This window comes from Rhamphochromis sp. 'chilingali' (genome assembly GCF_963969265.1).
Source record: "Rhamphochromis sp. 'chilingali' genome assembly, chromosome: 10".
NCBI lineage: Eukaryota > Metazoa > Chordata > Actinopteri > Cichliformes > Cichlidae > Rhamphochromis > Rhamphochromis sp. 'chilingali'.
Genome location: NC_137937.1, coordinates 7,532,789 through 7,548,940, shown reverse-complemented (window position 1 = coordinate 7,548,940; position 16,152 = coordinate 7,532,789). Strand labels below are relative to the sequence as shown.

General features: G+C 38.7%; 1 protein-coding gene across 1 annotated transcript; it reads left to right on the top strand.

The window, feature by feature from the left end:
• The first annotated feature begins 502 nt into the window (after nucleotides 1–502).
• Nucleotides 503–6,511, top strand: vamp8 (vesicle-associated membrane protein 8 (endobrevin)). The gene is made up of 3 exons (XM_080894265.1): nucleotides 503–704; nucleotides 3,242–3,409; nucleotides 4,895–6,511. Exons 1-3 carry the CDS (start codon nucleotides 690–692, stop codon nucleotides 5,078–5,080), a joined length of 369 nt encoding a protein of 122 aa, XP_080750391.1. The 5' UTR covers nucleotides 503–689; the 3' UTR covers nucleotides 5,081–6,511.
• The last annotated feature ends 9,641 nt before the right edge of the window (nucleotides 6,512–16,152 follow it).

Genomic DNA, 16,152 nt, shown 5'->3' with positions numbered 1-16,152 from the left:
ATTAACAAAAAAAACAAACAACTACATCCTCCTTTACTATCAGAAATGCATTGTGTTACTTTACAGTTATGTTAAGTTAGAAAGCAAGTTTGTCAGCCATCCTGAACACAAAGTTACAAAAGGTTCATCGCTAAGGGTTTCACCGCTAACATATCATGGGTACATCTTGGTATGACGCCTTCTTTAACAATAGAAGAGGGACTGCCGCCTACAGGTGTTTTTGGAGACAACAAAGGAAGTAAACGTATGCACCTGCAAAATAAAAGCACGGAGGTCGACAATGAAAGTTTGACTCGCTTAAAAATCATTACAATTGTTTTACAGGTAGTGAAAATCAATATGTGAATACGAGTATATAAAATACAATGACGATATTACTGTGTAAAGATTAAAGGAATCATATTTTTTTATATAATCTTTTTTTCTCTAATGTTTACCCAACCACTTCAGCTGAAAACGATAGGTTGCTTTATTTTGGAAACCAAAGGGCGGAAACGGAGATTGAGTTCACTTAACAGTTGGAAGAAAGCAATTAAGGGAGGAAAGAAAACCACCAGGAAGTAAAACCGAGAGAAACGTATTTGCTTCGAGACTTTAAACTGTTTTTAAAGGGTTTTTTAATCAAATCGTCAACTTTTATAGAAAGTAGACCCATCAGTTTACGGATAAAGGACATTTTTTCCAGCAAGATGGACACTGATCCGGTAGGTGATAATGACCTTTGTTTATGTTGTTCAGAAAGCCTCCCCGCCGTCACCACTTAGTTCAGCGACAGTCTCAAACAGGTGTACTTCCACATAAATCAACCTGTACTTAACTTGAAACCTACCTCGGCTGAAAATAATAAGTCAGCGCACTAACTTTTTCATTTTTGAGGGAGCAAGTTTTAAGTAAAGCAGCTTAACAAAATGGCCTAATTACACACGGTGCTCAGTACGTGTTGGAAATGATTTTTGTAAAGTTGAGATGCGTTTGTTTTCCATAAAAATAAAGCCGCATACTTCAAGTAAACGTTTCCATGTACTACTGTCTATTTATAATACATGTTTCTAACTGATAAAACGGTTGTTTTTCACGTATTTCAAGAATGTTTCACAGGTCGTTGGTGGAGCCAATCGCCTGTAGCCAAGCTCTGCTGGAGCAAGTAGCAGTTTAATGCTAACTTACCTTACAAAATAGATATTATCCACTGGGCAACACTTGATGATGATGATGATGATGATTATTATTTCATTAGTAAAGGGGAAAAATAAACTTTTACAGGTAGCGCAGCTAAAGTGGCGTTTATTTGTGCTAAATTAGGTTTACTGCTCTCATGTTTTAACATTATTTAATGTCGGCACAAGAGAGGCATATGTGTGTGTGTGTGTGTGTGTGTGTGTGTGTGCTTTCCAACATCTTTCTTTGCCTACTTTCATGTCGCAATGACTTCTATGAAGACTTTTTTTCTTTTTTTTTTGCTTTTTTGTTAACTAATAACAAAAAAGGCCACATAATGGACTAATTATAATCTGTTGGCAGTGCTGTTTATTCTGCTGAAAGGATAAGAACGTCCAGGCAGTTCTTTAAATATCTGTAATGACTCAACATTGTCGACTTAAATCAAAATACGTTTCCCTCTAGCCTGTAGGAAAATCTTACTTCCTGTAGTATTCAAATCTCTTTGTGTGTCCTCACAGATTAGGGCAGTTTCCCATTTGCCTACATCAGTGTGAGCAGTAAGGATTGAGTGTTTGAATACATGTTTTGGATTTACAGCTGCAGTCAAACATTTTAACAGGAAATATCTGTTGGAACATTTTAAGGTGTACTTCCTTGATCATTTTTCTCATGCACCAACCACATATTTACAAGACCCCTTATCTGTCAATTTATAAAGAGAGACTGAAGTCACTCAGCTTACAACATATCAAATATTTGAATTAGATGCTTAATGTAGCTGCCCTCTGCAGCTGCCTTGGACACTTTACTTTCTGTTTATTGATACTTGATAGGCATCAGCCATTCAGTGGGCCTGAATGACTGACGTGCTAACACTGGTACAGAGGAATGAGAGAGATTTAACACATGTAATGAAGATATAACAAGAATAAGAAAATTAAAGATGACTCCAGAGTTTGTTTGTTTTTTCAGAAACTTCTTCTGAAAAAGGATGAATGGAAAAGGAGAAAAAGAAAGGAGGGTGGGGTAACAGGAGAGGCGAGAGACACATGACGCAGGAGAACCTGCCCCGTTTCCTAGAGACAGTTTTGTTACAATCTGTTGCTGACTCATGGGACAGAGTGGTCCCTGCATGTTTACTGACACACACCCAACTGCACACAGCATTTCTGTGTTGAAATCACATGTACAGCTATGTGAGGTAACAGCTGAAGTTTCTCTTGAATTCACACATGCTCTTAGCAGACTTTCACAGATGTATAAAAGTGATAATTTAACAGCCACAAGGTGCAGCTCAAGGGCTTGTAAATAAATACTGTGGTTACAAATGGGTCAAAAGGACATATTTACATTACATGCTGCTTTGTCACTTGCAGACACAGTCATGGAGGTACTCATGTCCAATAAAACATGAAGAGGCCGGGCCTCATCAAAGACTTATAAAGGGATATTTTTGTAATTTAGCTGTGGACTTCTGTGAGTCTTTAGAGATTTTCCAGAGACAGGTTTGCAAAAGAAGTAGAACCTTTGATATTCTGACAGTCACTCTGACATTTTTGAGGTCTCAAAGCATAAGTACAGGAGATAGCACTATAGTTTTCAGGCCTGAAGGACACGTTTTGGTTTTGTTAAAACTGACGCTAAACCAGGTTAACATTTTTTTTCCGTTAACAAACTAAGCATCAGTATCAGAGGATATATCATAGTTTCCATCTCAAAATTGCACCTATTTAATGTCTATGACTTGGAGCAAAAGAACAAACTAGTGCTACATTCAGCATATGTTTGATTGATGAGCAGACTTCACTGTTCACCCAGCTGATACTTTTTATTTTTTGAATTGCTCTGCTTGTAGGCAGTTCATGCCAACGCTATTTTGTGTGTGTGTGTGTGTGTGTGTGTGTGTGTGTGTGTGTGTGTGTGTGTGTGTGTGTGTGTGTGTGTGTGTGTGTGTGTGTGTGTGTGTGTGTGTGTGTGTGTGTGTGTGTGTGTGTGTGTGTGTGTGTGTGTGTGTGTGTGTGTGTGTGTTCTGCAAATGGATTGCAGCTAACTCTTCTTTAATGACCCTTCTCTACACCAGGAGCGTGGAGGGATAGAAGAAATGCCAGAGCCTAAGGACAAGGTGCAGGCTCTAAAGGATCAGGTGGATGGCGTGAAAAGCATCATGACTCAGAATGTGGACCGGATCCTGGCACGAGGAGAAAGGCTGGATGACTTAATGGACAAGACAGAGGATCTGCAAGCAGGGGTCAGTGTGATCACGAGAGTTTTAACTTTCACTTGGCTGTGTGTAAAAGCAGGCTGAGATGTGGACAATACTCCCATACATGCACACTCGTAAATAAAGCTTGGTAAGCTGTGATCTTAGTGATACTGTTCAGTTAAACAAGAATAACAAGTCACTTCGGGCGGTGTCAGGTTCTCCACATAACAGAACAGAACAGGTGAAGTGTGGCCTTTTTCATGCCCTTATTCAACTTTAAGGATTTTACAAAGTCAACTGTGTAAAATGTAAATAAAACCAAATGAGGTCAACTATAGTGTCCCCTAGCAGTAAAGCTAATTACTCTTTTGTCTGTTTTGTTATCCGTTTGTACTCTTGAGGTTGTGGTTGCAGCAGGAAAAGACTTCTTAGAGCTTAAACAGTTGTATTTGACCACACTCACCTTCCATTTTCATTCATGGAAAAACAAGATCTCAAACACAGTAATAGCATTCATTTCCTAATCAGGCTTAATGTTAAGGCCATAGATGTGTAAAAGACGGACATGGTTACTGTGACATCTAATGAGGAGTATAAGGGACACATTAGGAAAAATTATTATTATTATTATTATTATTATTGTGGTGAGGAGAAAAAAAGAGAAATGTTTTCCTTGTAACTATACATCTATACAACGATTTGACATCTTAGTTTATGTTCTTATCTTATGTTTAGCTGATCCATCTTCTTCCCTTAAGCCTCATCAGAAATGGTCTCAGTGGCTGGGTGGATGCCAAGTAGCCTTTTTTAAGGAAGGGAAATGGGAATTAAAAGCTGAGGCATGCCACATTGCACCAGAGCTGCACTGAAAATCAGTGGCAATAGCTCTTATGAAGTGATGAATTCAAATGTTTTGGTTTAAGTGCTCATCAGCTTTTACAGAGGAGGACAGGACAGAGGTACAACAGTGAGTGTCTGCACACATCTGTAAAAAAAAAAACAATGAAGGCTCTGTCAATGTTTGGCCCTGCATTTCAGTCATTGATGCTGATGGAAATATGAACACAGAAGATTACTGTTGGCTTTAGATCCACCATGCAATATTGTCTGGAAAGCATCTGATTTGTAGAAAAACACACAGAACGAACACCATCAGTCGTGGATTGGTCTCCACAGAGCCCAGACTGGAACATCGTTGAAGCAGTGCGGGATCATCCGGTCAGAAGACAAAAGGCAGAAACATCCAAAGAAGAGTTCGAATGTCTTTCAAGAAGCCTAAGAACTATTCCTGAAGACCACTTAAGCAAAGCTGCCTAAGAGACTCCAGACTGTGTTGAAGAATAAAAGCGGTGGTATCAATTGTTGACTCTGAAAAAACAAATTCCTTTTATGTTTGCACAAATTTAATAAATCACTGTACCTCTTTGGCATTTTTCTAGCAAAATATTAACAACTCAAGACTAAACAGAGTTATATCAATAGAACTGATTACATAATTTTATTGATTCTCCTGTCTTTTTCCTTTTGTAGGCTCAGCACTTCAAGCAGACGTCTCACAAGGTGGCTCGCTCCTACTGGTGGAAGAATGTCAAGTTGATTGTGGTCATAATTGTGATAGTCCTAATTATCGTCCTCATTATCATCTTACTGGCCACAGGAGTCATCCCTACTAGTTCCCCCGTGGCTCCTATAGTTACTCCCACCAAGAAGCCCTAAACAGACAGAAATTTAAAAAATGTATAGTCAGAATAAAATCATAAGCATATTCCTATTGCACAATATCGAGGGAAAAAAATAATAATAAAAAAAAAAAAAAATATATATATATATATATATATATATATATATATATATATATATATATATATATATATATATATATATATATATATATATATATATATATTAATTACACATACATGTAAGCTTGAGCAAATCACTGCTATATGGTGAAACCGTTAATACTACACAGTTTCTATGTTGAACTTTTAGGAATTCCAATATTTTATTCTTTGGTTTAAGGGACTTTAATGACAGAACAAGCTTTTGAAAGCCTTTCCCATACAATACCTGCTTCTTCTTCTTTTCTTTTTTTTCTTCTTTTTTTTAACACATCCTAAACCGCTGTGGAACATCAGTGGTCAATGGCAGTAAAACACTACCGGTATTTTTAAAGGATGTTTCATAGCAGCACTGTCTACTCCTCTTTGTTAAACGGATTCACCATAAGCATTTATTTCATCCCAGCAAAGAGCGAGTCTCTCAAATTTTTGTAGTTGAAAAGAATCAAGCTGGATTATTCCAGTCTCATATTTTATGTTAGGTTTGTCTTAGATGTTGTCACTGGTGCACCTTTACAAAAGACAGCGTGTATAACGCAGAGTATGATTTGGATCGACTGTGTCAGGTAATAAAATGGGTAATATCTGGATCCTTTTTGACACTAGAAAATTACCACAGAGTTAACAGTTTTAGGTCACAGTATATTTAATGGGAGGATGAATTATGGAGTTGATTTTGACATCTGTCTGGCTTCTGGGCGATATTACATAAGCTTCCAAAACCACTCTGGCCCATCAGGTAACTGGACCTCTGCTGGTGTCCTGTTTAAAATGACAGTGGAACATTAGAAGTGGATATTTTGGGTACTTTTGACCCTCTGTGATTTGGCTTTTTATTTTTTTTGGTTCATCCCACTGAAGACAAATCAGATTTGGATCTGGGGTACGAGGAGGCCAGGTGAACACCAGGAGCTCTTCCATATGTTCTGGAGCCATTCGTTATCAGCAACAAATGTTATTAACGTTACCTGTCAGAAGTTTGTTGTGGCTGATTGGTGTATTTCAGTCAAAATGCTTCCAGTTTTGTTACAGTCAAGACAACCTACATAAGAACGGTTTATTGAATTAATATACTTTGAATACTCTCTAAATGGTGTTTATGAAGTAAGCAATGAAAAGATTACAGTAAAGCCATCAAGTGTGTTGACATTAAATGAGCAGTCGGTTACTACACCACTGAAACAAGGGGTGTAGTTTTAAATTTGCATCGAACTCCTATTCGGACCGTAAAGTTTAACTGATAGCCTACAGCTGACTAGCCACCTGCAGGTATGCAGTGCAGAAACTCACAGCCTTTGGAGGGGAATTGCAATGTCAACCACCTCTACAACACTCCCCCTCTGGCCCGTGTCAGCCACAGTGGATGTTACAATACCAGTTTAGTTTCAAAGAGGTCAAAGGGCTTCTGGTGTGAGCTGTATAGAGTCGTCATATTCTCACTGATGTGTATATTTGTAGACTTTAGCAGACCTCTCCATAAGTGCCTCTTCTGTAGAGGCTATTAATGTTACTTTTTTCTTATTTAATCAGAAGTGAATGAATAAAATCTGAATGTAATTTCTGTATAAATAAATTGTAACTGATTCTGTATACAACCCTAAAGTTTCATGATGAGGTAACAAAATCCCTGTTGGAAAAAATACTTTTTTCCCCTTTTTGGTCTCATCTCTTGATGCCTATAAACCACACTCTTGTTTCTGTAAGACATCTTCAGTGAGTCTGTTGCTGTGTTTAAGGATTTTTTCTACTGTGTGTAACTCTTGTAATTTAAAGCTCTTGAGGGTCTTATTCTGATGACTTACGGTATTTAATGGTTTTGACGGTCTGATAGAGAATAAATTGTATTTTTCTTCTGCTCTGTTGTCATGTCTTCTTCTGTGATCACAGTTTTGCCACAAGATGGAGACAGATTGTGATCTAAGCTCCTGTTTCTCCTCAGTTCATTCTATCCTATTCTGCTCAGTAGTGTGTACACAATTTAATTAGTGAGGAAAACGCACACGGTAGCACAGCGGTTAGCACTGTTGCCTCACAGCAAGAAGATCCTGAGTTCAATTCGACCATCAGCCTAGCATCTTTCTGTTTGGAGTTTGCATGAGTTCCTCCCAGTGTCCCAAGACATATAGTTATTAGTGATAGGTTAATTAGTAACTAAATTGTATTATTGTAGGGTGTACCTTACAATATAAAGCGCTTTATATTGTAATGCTCTGAGTCTATGAGCCTTATGCCATGAGAAGTGAATTCCAGCCCAAACTTACTGTAAACTTACTTACTATCCTTCAATACAGTGGAAACAAAATACTGTATCTATCACAGAAAATGTCTTTAAACTGAAAACAAAATAGCAAGATTGTGTTTAATGGACATAAAGCAGATTTCACAAGGTCGAGGTCATCCATTTACTGACTCCTCCACTAAATGGGACACGCCTTTGCCCTGGCATGTCTAATTAAATTCTTTATTTCCTTATTATAGAATATCTTCCATCATGGTTTCCCGACAAAGGCGCTTGCAGTATGCCACATTACCTGCCACATACCCGGCTGTAGTTGATAAGCATTTTTGAAGTCACATGTCTAATGAGACAAGTAAAGAGCAAAGGGAAAAAAATCTGTTCAGAGAAATGAATGGGAGTTTATCATTTCATAGCTGTGTAGGAGATCCTTGTCTTAAACTGTGGGGTCAGAGGTTACCTTGGTTACATGTGTTTCCTTTGGTGCAGGGTGGCATCACTGTATCGTTACAATGTTTTTCCAGACGATCGAGATTTCCATTACGACACCTTGAAATGCTGCAGATCTGTGACAAACTGAGAACAGGCACAGCACGAACATGGCAGACATGGTAAGTGAATATTTAATACACTTTTATAAGCTGAATTCCCAGGAAGCAAACACATTTGACTTAATCTGGCATAATTCTGAGAAAGTTTTTAGAATTCAGATACTTTGTATTATTTTAATCCTGAAAGTTAGGACTGCAGCCTGGCAGAGTTACAAGTTCAGTGTGCCATTGTTTATCAGCAGTGATCACACAAACAACTGCGGTGCTTTCAGTCTCATATTGTGACAATCCCCCTTGACTCCTTGATCATCCTTCATTCCTCTCCTCACGTCAGAGGAAGCAAGAGTAGTTTTGGGTACAGTCATTTAAGAACATTTCATTATAAAGTGATGACAGATGACACTATCAAGATGACACCTGTGCATGCTCAATTATAGTTAGCCTTTTCTGTCCTCGCAGGAGCATTTTGAAACAGATACATCCCTCAGCCGTTCTGAGATTGATTTCTGAGTCACAGGCAGGAACACAGAGGAGACGAGAAGCAGCAGAAGAGGGAAATTTAAAAAGCCCATTGTCCAGTTAATTATCTCTCCCACCCAAGAATACTGGAGTGCCATAAAGTACAGGCTGAATTGCTCATTATAGGAAATTACATAACTAGTTTCAGCAAAGTGAACAAACTATCATTGTAGTTTCCTTGTTTCAGTAATTTTATCATTTACAGTAAATGGTTCTAATCATCACAAGAACCCCTTTGCAAAAACAGTTTGATTCATTATAGCAGGAATGCAGTGGTTAGACTGGTTTTGCCAGTCCAATGCCTCATGTTACTGAAGCCTGCATGAACAGTTAGAGTGACTGATGTCATCAGTCATGGTGCTAGCAGCTGTAATACTTAATGCACTGTGCATTGTGTCTTGAACTAACGGACAACACCAAATTATGTTTTGGGGCCTAAAAGATGCTCTGCTACACCTTTACTGGAGCATTACCTTCACCATGTTTGACAGATTATGTGATATGCTTCAAATCCAGAGCTCTGGAACAAGTTAAATTTTCATGTGTGCAAAGGATCTTTTTTTTCAGAATTGATCAGGTTATTGGCAAAGTCTAATCTGGATTTCTTGTTCTTAATTTTAACAAGTGGTTTATACAGTGTTGGAAATTCTTTGCAATCCCATTCATGATGGCATCTATGGATTGTAGACCTTCACAATGACATGCCTACTTCCTCCATTGTGTTTTTGACTTGAATGTTGTTTTGAAACTGTATTTCTACTATATTTCTGGTTTATTTTGGTTTTAAAACATCTACTTTAGCCACTAAGCAGTAAGCCACATGAAATTACATAATAGAGTGGTATGTATGTGTATGTGCATAGTGTGAGTTTATTTGCTATAGACTTCCAACGTTCTATGGCCTTAAGATTAGCTCAGGAAAAATGTGTAGAGAGCTTTTATAAAAGTTTTATAAATATCATGCTCTTTAATGATCATTTTACATGTGTCACATTTTAAAAACACAATTAGAAAAGCATTCACAAAAACAGTTCGAGAACTTACATCTTTACTTTTTCCACAGTGCCTGCCTCTTACAAAACCTTGTGCTTTTCATAATCAGACACAATAATTTAGGATTATCTAAGACCTGCCATCAAATGTCTCTTTTACAATCATTTGTGTTCGCTGCTCCCAGAATGTAACTCTTGCGCACTTTTATGCGTAACTCCAGAATATTCAACTCCAGAGATTTGCCATGTGTATATATATATGTTTGTTTGTTTTTTCTGTCGTGTTATTGAATTTTATTTTTTACAAAATTAACAGAGATCGGAACTTTACTGATAATTCGTCTAAGCAAAAAAATATCCCCATTCAAAAATGTCTTGTCACAACCTCATTGACTTACGGAATGATGCTGTTTGGTCAGATGAAAACTAAATATTAATGAGGACAAAAGGAATCAGAAGCTCCAAGGACAACTCGATGAAGCACTGGAAAGAAATGAAGAAATTCTTCATGAGAAGGAAGAACAGGACATGAAGCAGAGAGACATGGAGCGCAAACTCAAAGACGTGGAGGAAAAATACAGAGTGGTGGAAATAAAGCTTGATGAAACGCAGGTCAGAAATGAACAGTTACTTCAAGAGAAAGAAGAACAACTTATTCTCCAGGACTTTGAGAGTAAAAATCTAAAACTGCAAGAATTTTCTAATGAAATGAAGGACAAAACAACAGAACTGGAAGCAGAAAAGGAAAAACTGGAAAAACAATGCTCAGAGATGCAGAGTAGGATCGATGAAATGCTGAGAAAGAAGACAGAACTCGAAGAACTTTCTAACAAATTAAAGTGCAAAAACACTGAAATGCAGGCACAAAAGCAACAACAAAAGAAAGCACATGAAGACCTGCAGTGTACACTTGAAGAAATTTGGACAAGAAGTCAGCAGTTAGAAGATATGCACAACAGAGAAACCCAGACATGTACAAGGCAAAGCTAATACAGGAGGCAACATCTAAAGAACTGAAAGAAAAGCTTGAAGAAAAAGCAGCAAAATTAGAAGAAGTGGAGCAAAGATGCAAGAAATTTGAGAAGCAAAATGCAGAAACAATTGATGAGTTAAGAACCCTAATCCTAGAGAAAAAAAAGTCTAGTGGAAGAGCACCTGAAAAAGAAGAAAAAACGCTTCTGTTTGTTCTGGAGGAGGGACACGGCTGCTTCCTAACCTGATGTAGCCTCGTCTTCCTCCGCCACTGTTCCCTAAGAAGGTGGACCTAGCAGGGTCACCGGGGGACGGGGAGCTGTGCCTCACGGCCCTCACTTCGTCTGAGAAACCCTCATGCAGAGTTCAGAAACATGTGTGTTGAGTATGTCTTTGTGAGCCTCCACCATTTACTGGTGGGTGCAGCCTGAACTGTCTAGAGACAGACCAGACCAGCTGCACAACACAGACACTTGAAACCTGAGGACAAAAACTACAAGAACAACAGAAACAGGAAAGAAAACGTAGCTTAGAACCATGCAGCGCTACAGGAGACGGCAGCACTGCAGAGGTGAGGACCGGCACCTGTTTGAAAGAGACAAATACACACAAACACACACAACAACCGACGAGGCTACGTCCACACTAATACGTTTTAGTTTGTAGTGCATCGTTTTCTCTCCGTTGTGGCCTCCCGTCCACACTGAGACGCCGTTTTCAATGATGGAAAATGCAGCGTTTTGAAAACACTCTCGAAAACGCATACATTTGGAAATGGTGCTTTTGCATGGCAGTGTGGACAGCAAAAACAAAGACTTTCTAAAATGATGACGCATGTTAGTCATATGATGCAGTCATGTGACCAATTAAACTAAGATAGCGGAGGGCATTTTATACAGCAGTTGTTTTGTTTGCTCTGAATTTCGACAGCCCTATTAAAGGTTAATGTCAGTCTGTACATGCTCCAGATAGCTTTTCTTCAAATTCTTCAACTCTCACTCGCTTTTGCAACTTTGCACTTTTGTGTTACTTGCTGCAACAATTCCACCTCATTGTTAGTCCATTTAAAAAACTCGGTGCTTTTCCTCGACATTTTGCCGTGACGTTTCAAAGAGCGGGAAAGTAAAGAAGCGGCAGACAGAAATGAGGCAGGTCGAATCTTCTTGCGTTTCACGCATGCGCAGTACTGGAACGTAAGCGTTTTCAGCCGTTCTGTGAAAACGACTGAAAACGCTAGTGAACACACCGTTAGACGCAGAGCGTTTTCAGACAAAACGCCATTTTCAAATCTGTCCGGGCTACTGTGGACGTAGTCACATCATCAATCTTCATTCAAGATTAATTTATTATTTTGAATGATATAGTTATTAATTTATCTTAAGTTTAAAAACAAGAAATGGGTAATAGCTGTGTGTGTGTGTTCCTCGTGATGTCCTCCACACCATCAACCCTCTGTCCTCCTCACAGTTTCTTCCTCAGCTTGCCTTTCTTATGGCCACCCCTTCCAAAACCTGACTTTTTAACTTCTCCGAGCCACTTTTTGTTCTTGGAGCGGAGCTTCCTCATCCCCCCGCCCTGCAGGAACTGGTGCTTCTGCTTTTTCTTGCGCTGCTTCATGATCTGATCCTTTGTTTTCAGCTCCGAGCGTGCTTTGTGGTCACCGGAGCTCTGTACGTTTGGACCTCGTCGGCCACGGCCACGACCTGGGAGAGGCACGACACAACAAAGAGGTTGGAGGTTATAGCTCGCAAGGCTGGAAGAGGGACTTGAAGTATTTACCTTTAGAGTTGAGTTAAAACATGGTGGCTGATGGTCTATATTTAACATGTTTGTGCTATTCATTTTGATGCCTTCCTACCTCTTGCTGGCTTCCTGCCTCCTCCGCCTGTTTCTCCATCTGATCCAGATCCTGTATCATCAATCTTGTATTTTTTCCTTCACTCCTCATAACTGACATGTTGTCAAGTGATACAACATCTTCACAGTACAGCTTAATATTGTCATAGGAGTAGAGAAGAGGGTCATTGAGAGCAGCACACAGAGAAGCTTTTTGTTGGAAGGATACAAGTTCTTCCTGTTCTTCTTGTTACTGATAACCTGACCGCTGTCTGTTTTGATCTTCTTCTTCTGGTCTTCTTTTCCCGTTTCTCTCACAAAACGCTTCCTCTTACGGTCCCTAAAAAAAGAAGGGGGAAAAAAGACTTTAAATTATAGTTTGAAATGACCATTTGGTGGATACTGAGTCAAACATAGGGAAATTTGTACCATTTCATCATTTTCTTCTGCTGGTTAAGGCGATCGCCTTCATCTCCCATGAGATCAAGGACAGCTGAAGAGGCCTGCTGTTCAAAAGCACTGCCCTCTCCACCGAGACTCAACCTGTCGACGCATAACACAGGACAAAACAGCATAAAACACAAAGCCATTCACATTTTTTAAAGAAACAGATGCAACAGTTTAATGCCTCACCCTCTCTCAGAGTCAAAGTCTTTAGGTCTGTAAGGGATATAATACTCTTCATCTTTGCCTGACTGCCTCTTTTTCTTGGTCTTTGGTCGCTCTTCGCCATCTTCCTGCTGACCTCTTCTTTTACCACCTACCACCTCTGAAAACACCCCCTGGTGGAAATAGAAAGAATTACATGGTACAAAGTGACAAAGCATGATACAGAGATCCTACTATCTTCCTCTTCTAGTTTGTATACAACATCATCTACATCAAAACTGCACTTTATTTTGCTTCTTCTTCATCAGACAGCACAAACAACTTTCTCATTTTGACTCAAATATTGGTTTTGAATGAAAATGATGAAACAATCCTGGGTGTTTATTCAACTTGTGAGCAGGTTTTCTAATCCACCGTACTATTATTATTGACACTAGTACATGTTCGTGCTGCTGGCAAACTAATACACTCAAGAACATATAGCAAAGCAAAAAAGTGAAAAGTAGGTCTTGCCTACATAAATAAACATAAGACAGTTGTGAAACTTTGACATAGTAACATCTGCAGTAATATTTACACCTGTGATGACATCTCACCAGCATTAGCCTTATTTTGAAACCAAGATTGTTTACACAGAGTTTGTAATTGCAGAGAAATGCTCCATTTATTTTGGTCATTTCATTTTTGAGCAGGAAGCTCACCTTTCTTGTTATAGCCTTTAGACGAATAGAGAGTTTTGCAATTAAATACATATTCTTTAAATAATGTTCCCTCTTGTAAAAAGTAGGATAATTTAAAAAAAAATTTAAAAAAATGTATTATACCTCTATTACTTAGAAAAAAACCTGTTTTTTTTTCTGTTGTCTGTTATATAACGTTAGTGATGCTCGTTTCAATTCATTTCTTAATCAGCTAAACAGGTCAGTTAAGAAACAGTCAAATATTAAGTTAAATTTGAAAACGGTTTAAAAAAAAATATCCCCATTCCAAAATGTCACATGACAATCTCATTGGCTCACGGAGTTATGATGTCACTACACGATCCTTTGAAGTTTTTCCTTAAACAGGGGTGACACACAGCAGTTTTTTAGTTCGTGTCTTCGCAGCATTTGTGTTTGCAGCCTTCACACGTTCACCACAGAAACTTTTGGAAACCTTTTCAGAGTTGTCGTGTACAACCTTCAACATGTATCCAACAAGACACCAACCAAGGCAAAAAGATTACGCCGCTTCTCCTTCCTGTCGTGGCCGGCCAATTTCCCCAAATGACCTCTTAGCCGTCCAAAGGGCATTACATGACAGTAAGAAGGAAAACTACCATCTCCAGAATAAAATTCAACAGATTGAAGAAGAGAAACTTCAACTGGAGGAGAAGTGTAGACAGATGGAAGCGCAAAATAAGAACCTGGAAGAAAGACAAAAACGCCAGCCCGACATAAATATTATTAATGAGGGTTGGGGAATCAAGTTTGGACAAGCCCGAGAGCAGATTGTCTTCCTAATTAAGGAAAACAAGCAAAAGAGCGTGGAACTAAAGGAGATGTCCAACCAGCTTAAAGACAGCAAAGCTACTGTTGAGAAGACAGAATGGGATCTCCAATATATGGACCAAATGAATCGGCTGCTCCAAACAAACTTCGATGAAGCTGTGAAAAAAAATGAAGAAATCCTCCAACAGAAGGAAGAACAGGAGAAAAAGCAAAGAGACATGGAGCACAAACTCAAAGTCACGGAGGAAAAATACAGAATGCTGAAAGAGAAGGTGGATGATACTCTGCGCCAAAATAAAGACCTTCTTCACGAGAAAAAGCAACTAGAAGGGGAAAAAGAAAAACTGGACAAACAATGCTCGCACATGCAGAAAAGGATGGAGCAAATGGCGAGAAACAACTCCGAGCTCACTAAGGGGATATTGTTGGAATACAACAACTTGAAGCGCAAACACACTGAAATGCAGGCGCAAAAGCAAGAACAAGACAACATACATGACGACCTGCAGCGTACGCTCCAAGATATCCACAAAAGAAATGAGGAGCTACAAGACATGTACAAAGAAGTACAACAAAGAAACGCAGACATGCACAAGGACAAGATAATGCAGGAGGAAACATCCAAAGAGCTCAGGGAAAAGCTTGAAGAAAAACAAGCAACGTTGGAAGAGGTGGAGAAAACGTGCAAGAAGCTTGAGAAACAAAACAAAGAAACCATCGATGAGTTGAGAACCCTCATCCTGGAAAAAAAAGCTCTTGTAGAAAACTGCATGAAAAAGAAGAACAAACGCTTCCGCTGGCCCTGGAGGAGGAACTCTACTGCTTCCTCAGCAGGTGTAGCCTCGTCTTGCTCCACCTCTGTTCACCTCCCCAACCAGTCCCGGCAGTTGACTGTCCCCTCCTGAGCCTGGTTCTGCCGGAGGTTTCTGCCCGTTTAAAGGCAGTTTTTCCTCCCCACTGTCGCCTAGTGCGTGCTCAGAGGGGATTGTTGGGGTTTTCTCTCCTCTACCTTGTTTCATTATTTACTTAACTTTTTGTGCTTACTTCATTTTACCTTGTTTCATTATTTACTTAACGTTTTGTTCTTACTTCATTTTACCTTGTTTCATTATTTACTTGTTAACGTTTTGTTCTTACTTCATTTTACCTTGTTTCATTATTTACTTGTTAACGTTTTGTTCTTACTTCATTTTACCTTGTTTCATTATTTACTTGTTTAACTTTTTCTTTTTCAACTTATTCATAAAACAATAAACCAATTGAATTTATCCTTTGAGTATTTTTCATCTTTTCATCTATAACTTTTTCAAACATTCATATCTGTCGTTTATCTTCTTCTTGAAACCTCATAAATGGTGAAGGAAAAATCCTGGAACATGGTTTGAAACACTGAAATTGTTTCAGCTGAAACCGGCAAAGTCATACGTGTGTGTGTGTGTGTGTGTGTGTGTGTGTGTGTGTGTGTGTGTGTGTGTGTGTGTGTGTGTGTGTGTGTGTTACTCTGTACATGAAACAACTTTGTAGAAAACCATTTTCCTGTCGAAACATTAGCAAACACAAACAAAGTGTTATTAACAAACGAATTACTAATATCCCTCTCTATGATAGTGATTTATTTTCTTACGGGATTAAAACTGTAAATTTTACCAAACTAAAGAAAGTAATACAAAGTAATAAAACTTTTTATCATTTAGTTAAGATCCAACATCCATTCTTTTCATAGTTGGTTGCTACCACCAGAG